The sequence below is a fragment of the Chenopodium album genome, chromosome 16 (genome assembly GCF_948465745.1).
Source record: "Chenopodium album chromosome 16, dcCheAlbu1.1, whole genome shotgun sequence".
NCBI classification, from domain to species: domain Eukaryota; kingdom Viridiplantae; phylum Streptophyta; class Magnoliopsida; order Caryophyllales; family Amaranthaceae; genus Chenopodium; species Chenopodium album.
The window spans coordinates 2,320,210-2,327,737 of record NC_137849.1 but is presented as its reverse complement, the minus strand read 5'-3'; the positions used below and the strand labels follow the sequence as shown (position 1 = coordinate 2,327,737).

Genomic DNA, 7,528 nt, shown 5'->3' with positions numbered 1-7,528 from the left:
AAGTAGTAGCTAAAAGCCATGATATAAAAGTCACAAGTAATACACTAATATTTGGTCCAACTAGGTCAGCTAAAAGTGGTCTTATGTTAATAAGACGATTTTATTAAAATTTTGTAATACTCGTACATATAATGTATTTTTTTATGTTGTTTTATGATTTTATTAGTGGGTATAAGAAAATTCCTTTTTCAAAAGCTAAATTTACAACTAAGAAGACTGATTCATTTCCTAATATATGAATTTTATTGATATTATATGATACATTTCATTTATTGTCATGAATAATTGAGTACACATGAATTACATTAGACTCTCTATTATTAAAAGGAAAATGTTATACATAGCCTTTAGGGTTACATATAAGCATTAAAAATACTCTTGAAAATTGTTTAAATTTAGAAAATCATGACAAAAATTCACTAATTACACTGATCTATACGTGTTTTTGTCATGAATTCCTAATTTTATTCAAGAGTGTTTTTAATGCTTATACATAACATAAGCTAAAGAGGAAAATCTTAAGCATTAATCAAAACATTTATTACATTGATCACATATGATTCTGTCATTAACTACTAATCTAATGCTTTTAAGTCTTTTCATCTCAATTTACTTGACTAAATTTTATTAATAGTTTAATTTAATAAATTAGTGTGAGATGATCTTGCGCAAAACTTACTCTACTTTCTGTTGGCGGTGGGACCTATGGAGTACTAAATTAAACAATAAACATAATTATCCTTAATTGTTGTACTAAATTAAACAATAAACATAATTATCCTTAATTGTTAAGAGACTGTTCATATTGTAGTATAAATAGAGGGCAGGTACTCAGGGTAATGAAATAGAATTTGATTTTGAAACATCTTTCATTCCATCAAAAAAAAAAAAAAAATCTTTAGTGAAAGAAAGAAAAAAAAAATCACAAAAAATGGCCACCCTCATTGCCCCTGACCATGCTGATCCTATTGCTGATGCCGAGGCTCTCAAGAAAGCATGCCATGGTATCAACATTTTTTTTTTTGTTAGATTGATTAAATTTTTGCATGCAAATTATTATTTTTCACAAATTTATACTTGTGTTTTAAAAAATGTGACTAAAATTATTTTTCGGGGTCTAGATATAGCCAAATAGGCAAATAGTATACGTGACTATTGATTCCCGACAAGGGCGAGTCGAATGTGACAATTTTGATTGTAATTGCAGGATGGGGGACTAATGAGAAGGGTATCATCGAAGTCATTGGTCACAGGAATGCAGCGCAGAGGAAGATGATCAAGGAGGCTTATGAGCAGCAGTACAATGAAAATCTTATCAGGCGTTTTGAGAAGGAGCTTACTGGGGATTTTGAGGTGAATTTTAATTAATTACATTTTTTTTTTTTCTGTTCTATCATCTCAGAAATTTAATTTTTTTTCATGATTTTTTTTCTTGTTTTTACTGATGTTTTGGACAAATTAATTAGTCATTCTGTCCCAGAATTATATGTTTATATCATAAATTTTGTTAAGACATTTATATTCTTTTGCTGGGTCATGTTTATTGTGATTGATAGGAATCCTGTTCGTATAAAATAGACAACGTTCTGAATCTCATCTGGGTTTTTGTGATTGAAAATTCCACAGTAGAATGACTATCACTACACCTAATTTTTATTGGTCGTTTTATTATTTTTTTTGTTTGTCAAACTTTTTTAAAAAATTTCTTTTGTAAAAATTAATTTTTTTTCCTGGAAATTAATTTTCTGAATTTTCGATAAACTATTTTATTTTCAATAATTGATTTTTTTTGTTTTAAAAAGAAAATTTATTTTTAATAAATTTGACGAACAAAATAATAATTTTAAAAACGACCAATAAAAATTAAGTTTAGTGGTAGGCATTTTTAGGATGGCTACCATAGAAACAGTGATTTAAATACGTTATAAAACAAAAAAACTTTTGTGAAGCATTTAATTAGCTTGGCAAGTTTGGTTTGAGGTCGGATAAATTTGGGTTCAGTAATCGGATATGAGTCAATTTTAAAATTAATACATTATCTAGTTTTTCATCAATTTTGTGGATTATTTTGGGTTGTAAAGTTGTGACTAAGGGCTTGTTTATGATATGTTATAGGTTCGATCCCCCTTTCCCATTTGTAGTTATAAGTTTATAACGTGTAATGTTATTTTGGCTCAATCGGACCCAAAAAAAAAAAAAAAAACCCTTTTGGACCTTAAAGTTTTGTTTAGGTCCTATAAAGTATATCCTTCACTAATTTGTACATGTTCAAATTGTGATATTTAGAGAGCTGTGTACCGATGGATGTTGGATCCCATGGACCGGGAGGCTGTTCTAGCCAATGTTGCTCTCAAGAAATCAGACTACCGAGTGATCGTAGAGCTCGCATGCATTCCATCTGCGGAGGAGCTCTTGGCATTCAAACGGGCCTATCAAACTCGTTACAAGCACAGCTTGGAGGAAGATGTTGCATCTCACTTCTCTGGTGACATGCGCAAGGCAAGTCTTCTGAGCGCATCCTTGATCATTGCCATTATTAAATTAATTCGTTTTTAGATGTCATTGGATATCATCATGACATTACAATTTTCGATGCTGTTGCAGCTGCTGCTTCTGCTGGTTAGTGTTCACAGGTACGAGAGTGAGGCTTCAGAGCCAAAGCTCGTGGAGGCCGAGGCTGAAATCCTTCATAAGTGTATCAAAGATAAGAATTATAACCATGACGAGATCATAAGGATCATTACCACCAGGAGCAAGGTTCATCTCACTGCTACCTTCTACCGGTACAGAGACGTTTACAGCACTCCAATCACTAAGGTAAATAAGCAATTGTCAAATATTTCAAGCAAAAGTTGGATTGAAAATTACATTTGTGCTACTTATGACAGCAACTTACGGGCTCAAATTTTCTTTTGATTGTGTAGAGTCTGGCTTCTGATCAAGACAAGGATTTCGTAGCAGCGCTTCAGACTGCTATCCGATGCATCAAGTCCCCTCTCAAGTACCTAGAGAGGGTAATTTCTCTTCTTGCTCTATAGTCTATATACAAGTATACTTTTTGTAAGAAACATTTTGCTTTGGTTTTACTTGTTATGATGTTAATTTATTCCGTGTTTGCGTATAGCTTGTGACCGAGGCAATTAAGAAGCGTGGAACTGATGAGGATGCTCTTACAAGGGTGATTGTAACAAGAGCTGAGAGGGACTTGGGGGAGATCAAGGAGCTGTTCTACAAGCGGAACAGCGTGACCCTGGAGCATGCCGTGGCTAAGGAGACTCGTGGGGATTACGAGAAGTTCCTCCTTGCTCTTCTGGGAAAGCAGGATTAAACTACATGATCATATAAAACCGCCCTGTAATTCCAGTGTCGTTTTTAGCTATGTTGTGGTAATTTAAGTTGAGCATTATCGTTAGTAAGAAAGCTCAACAAGGCTATGTATTTGAACCTTTTGTGGTGTGTTATGTTATGCTGAGGAGTTTAATTTATGAATGGATTATCATTTGAACTTTAATTAATTTGGCTACACATCAGCTGAGGTAAGGTCTTTTAGCTGTGAGTTTAAATCTTTTAATTTTCATATGTTTAAGATGTGGGTTTTAAATTGTTTGAAAGGTAAAGCAATTCCTACAAGTTGTTCATTGGAATACTGAGGTCCAATTTTTCACGAAAAGTTCTACTTACTTAAAAGGGGTTCAAATTATTAGCGAATCTCTCCATTTTGTAGAAAGCAAAACTTTCTAAGAAGTACTTTGTATAATTTTATCAACCAAACAACTTTTTATGCGTTCACTTTCGAGCTTGATAGAGCGCTTTACACGTAATTCCTCATCTCTATCATATACACTACATACACGCCTACACAGGCTACACTACTATGTTGCAAAGAAGAAGAGATTATGACGAGCCGAGCCAAGGAAACTTCACATGGTGAAGCTGTATGGAAGGGAAAAGTTAGATCTAAACATATAACTAATCTCCTAACTTTGTAGAAAAGGAAAAAAAAGAAGTTAGAATAATAAAGCCTAAACATATTATTTTTAGCATTATCACTTGTTAATTAAAAAATAGTCTTATTTATAGACCATGAAAAATATCATTTGTCATAAGATATTTTTGCTACTATATTCTTTGTAGTTGTATACTAGTTGTATTACTTAATTAGAGATGCTCGAAATAATAGAGGTATCAAATCGGTTGTTTGGGTAGGATTAACATTGAGTTTGTTTTGAATGATTTGAAATCATGGTGTATAGTGTAGTCATCTACAATTTGGTCAATTTTTAACCACTCTAATTTTTCCGGTGAATTGTACCACTCTCTCCACCCCCCTCTTTTTTTTTCCTCTTATGCTAACTTATCCAAGTGACCCAACTAAATTTTTAAGTTTTATAGGATATAAGGCTTTAATGTGAAGAATAAATCAATCATGTTGTTTTATTATTAAAATAATATGGTAGTCACATTTCAAACGACCATAATAAATACATCTGTATAATACGGAGTATTTTAGTTCAACGGAATAATAAAGTGTGAAACTATCTAGTCAAACTTCACGAGATAATCACGTAGAATTGATAGGAAACAAATAACAATAGTTTTCTTGACATGACATTATTAATTTGAAAAACATTATAATAAGCGTTTTCAGACAATCAGGTTACCAACTCAATTATTACATGTATAGTGTGACTGGGGACCCTGTGCTTTTATTTAAGACTTGATCCATCTACCTATTTGCACATTCTGCAGTCTGATATTACATTCATTCAATAAATCAAAATCTTTTTTCTTCAAAAAAAAAAAAAAAAAAAAAAAAAAAAAAAAAAAAATCAAAATCTTTTGAAAAAAAGTGTCAATTTTGCAAAATTACAATGGCTACCCTCGTTGCCCCTGATCATGCTGATCCCATTGCTGATGCTGAGGCTCTTAGAGCTGCTTGTGAAGGTAATCATCATCATTGATTTTAATTATCATCGTCATCATCATCAATTCATCATTTACATTATGTTAATTATGTGTTATCTTTTCTTTTTATGTGTTTTTTTAACTCTGTTTTAATGATTTTGATTTCTCTGTTTTGTGGGGTTTTATCATTTCATTCTTAATTTTGATCTTAATTTTTTTGGGGGTTAGGAGAGCCGCAAGGGCAAGTGATATAGACGAGACTTATCGCAGGACCCCTTAAGATTTTTAGCAATTAAACTAATTGATCATCCACATTTTGATCTCAATTAAAGTCTTATGAACTAATTAAATTACTTGATTAAATCTTGTTAATTGTTATTAGCATTTGATCTTTAGATGTGCTACATTGACCTTTTTTTTCATTGGTTTTTGTTATGCCTGAAGCTTAAGTTGACTTTATTTTTATACATCTTAATCTAATTAAAAGGGATTACTTGATGATTAATTATCATCTAATTACTAATTAATGAAGGTGGATTGATTGATATGTTTGGAAAATGCAGGATGGGGAACTAATGAGAAGGGAATCATCGAAATTATCGGTCACAGAACTGCAGCCCAGTTGAAACTGATTAAGGAAGCATATGAAGAGATGTACAGTGAAAATCTTATGAAGCGATTTGAGAAAGAGCTTTCTGGCAACTTTGAGGTATAAATTATACTCCGTAAGACCATTTTGTTACTCGTACTCTTCATTTACCCGTGTTAAGAGTCTTGACACTACGACATTTCATTTTAGGCTACAATCATGTAATATTTTCACAATATACCTGAGTGTAACACTTGGACACATATCTATATCCGACCCTAACATAGATGTGGCCTATTATTATGAAACAAAGTATCTAGTAGCTCTAAACCTTGCTTTTATGTAATGTAGAAAGCAGTATACCGATGGATGTTGGACCCATGTGACCGAGAGGCAGTTCTAGCTCATAATGCTTTGAAGGAAAAGAAATTCGGAGTTATCATTGAAATTTCATGCATCCCATCTTCTGATGAGCTGTTGGCAATCAAGAGGGCTTATCAAGCTCGATACAAACATAGCTTGGAAGAAGATGTTGCTTCTCATTTCTCTGGTGATCTGCGCAAGGCAAGTCCTCAGATCCTAACCATTGATCATATTGAGTTGGCTAGCTATTGATGTCTTTAGATTGTCATAACTAACAATGTTGGAATGTTGAATGTTGAATGTTGTTGCAGCTGCTACTTCTGCTGGTTAGTGTTTACAGGTACGACTCATATGAGACTGAAGTCACAGACCCAAAGTTGGTCGAGGCAGATGCTAAAATTCTTGAAGATTGCTTCAAAGATAAGGAATATAACCATGATGAGGTCATTAGGATCCTGACTACTAGGAGCAAGGCTCATCTCGTTTCAACTTTCTTTCGCTATGAAGATATCAGTGGCACTCCCCTTGTTGAGGTAAATTGAACTAACAATCATTGACTTTTGACAGCATTCCTAATAAAACTTTGTGAACTTATATGAACTTTTTGAATAAATTTTTGTTGTGAGTTGAACTTGTGTAGCCCTTATATGAACTTAGTGGTCTTTGAACTTATTTACTTAGTGTTTTCATATCAAAACTGACCTTAAGGAGATAATCTAATGCAGTAAATTTGATCTGGTCTCCACAGGTTTTGGATTCTGATAAGGAATTTGTCGTAGCACTTCAAGCTGCTATTCGATGCATCAAGTGCCCTCAGGAGTACTTGGAACAGGTAGCTAGCTATTCTACATTTGCTAATCTCTGAAGAATTTAAGTGTTTTCATGTTCAAAAGAAATTGTTTCTGATTATGTGTCTGAACTCTGAATTAATTAGGTTCTGACTGACGCGCTAATGAAGCATGGAACTGATGAGGATGCACTGACTAGAGTCATAGTTACAAGGGCTGAAAAGGATTTGGGAGAGATTAAGGAGCGATTCTACCAGAGACACAGTAAGACTCTTGAGCAAGTTGTGGCCAAGGAGACTCACTGGGACTATGAGCCCTTCCTCCTTGCTTTGCTCGGAAAGCAGGATCATTAAACAAGATTAAACATAAAACAATATCAGTGTTATCATTGTCGCCGTCTCTGTTATGAGTGTGTTTCTTTTCTTTTGGCTTGTTTTATGGCCAATTTAATCGGCTTTGATGTTGCTGAGAGATATTACAAGGTTTTGTGCAGTCTATGTATTGCTACAAGGTTCTGTGGGCTATGTATTGCTGAGAATAATATCATTTGAGTGTTTTCCCTTTAATGAATTTGGCGTAGCATCAGTTAAATTTCAGGTCTAAGAGATGAAATTTAGCGTAGATTTCATATGAATAGTTGGGGAACAAATAAATATTGAAAGATAAAAAGATTTCATGATATAATTTCGACAAAACCATTTCTATCTAATGAAATGTCACATACACACATACAAAGTACGGAGTATACTGAACTGTACAATAAATCTGTGCGAAGAACAAAGGAAGCAGAAGCTGCACTGAAACCTCTTCAGCTAATTTTTCGTATTAAATGGAAAATTAATAATAAGAATGGACAATGAACAATCTATTAATGTGAGTGGAA

The 7,528-nt window shown here is 33.2% G+C and overlaps 2 protein-coding genes across 2 annotated transcripts; both read left to right on the top strand.

Annotated features, from left to right (window-relative positions):
* Positions 1 to 848: 848 nt before the first annotated feature.
* Positions 849 to 3,511, top strand: LOC145584641 (annexin-like protein RJ4). The gene is made up of 6 exons (XM_081641456.1): positions 849 to 1,004; positions 1,208 to 1,353; positions 2,287 to 2,499; positions 2,605 to 2,817; positions 2,925 to 3,014; positions 3,125 to 3,511. Exons 1-6 carry the CDS (start codon positions 932 to 934, stop codon positions 3,326 to 3,328), a joined length of 939 nt encoding a protein of 312 aa, XP_081497582.1. The 5' UTR covers positions 849 to 931; the 3' UTR covers positions 3,329 to 3,511.
* Positions 3,512 to 4,788: 1,277 nt separating this feature from the next.
* Positions 4,789 to 7,190, top strand: LOC145584639 (annexin-like protein RJ4). The gene is made up of 6 exons (XM_081641455.1): positions 4,789 to 4,944; positions 5,469 to 5,614; positions 5,846 to 6,058; positions 6,169 to 6,390; positions 6,606 to 6,689; positions 6,792 to 7,190. The coding sequence occupies exons 1-6, from the start codon at positions 4,872 to 4,874 to the stop codon at positions 6,996 to 6,998; spliced, it is 945 nt and encodes a 314-aa protein (XP_081497581.1). The 5' UTR covers positions 4,789 to 4,871; the 3' UTR covers positions 6,999 to 7,190.
* Positions 7,191 to 7,528: the final 338 nt, after the last annotated feature.

What these genes read in the sequence shown, in the direction of transcription:
- LOC145584641 (XM_081641456.1), top strand. Translation starts at nt 932, where the DNA reads ATGGCCACCCTCATTGCCCCTGACCATGCTGATCCTATTGCTGATGCC. An exon ending in TCTCAAGAAAGCATGCCATG is followed by an intron (nt 1,005 to 1,207) that starts GTATCAACATTT and finishes TTGTAATTGCAG; the next exon opens with GATGGGGGACTAATGAGAAG. An exon ending in ACAGCACTCCAATCACTAAG is followed by an intron (nt 2,818 to 2,924) that starts GTAAATAAGCAA and finishes TTGATTGTGTAG; the next exon opens with AGTCTGGCTTCTGATCAAGA.
- LOC145584639 (XM_081641455.1), top strand. Translation starts at nt 4,872, where the DNA reads ATGGCTACCCTCGTTGCCCCTGATCATGCTGATCCCATTGCTGATGCT. An exon ending in TCTTAGAGCTGCTTGTGAAG is followed by an intron (nt 4,945 to 5,468) that starts GTAATCATCATC and finishes TGGAAAATGCAG; the next exon opens with GATGGGGAACTAATGAGAAG. An exon ending in AGCTTTCTGGCAACTTTGAG is followed by an intron (nt 5,615 to 5,845) that starts GTATAAATTATA and finishes TATGTAATGTAG; the next exon opens with AAAGCAGTATACCGATGGAT.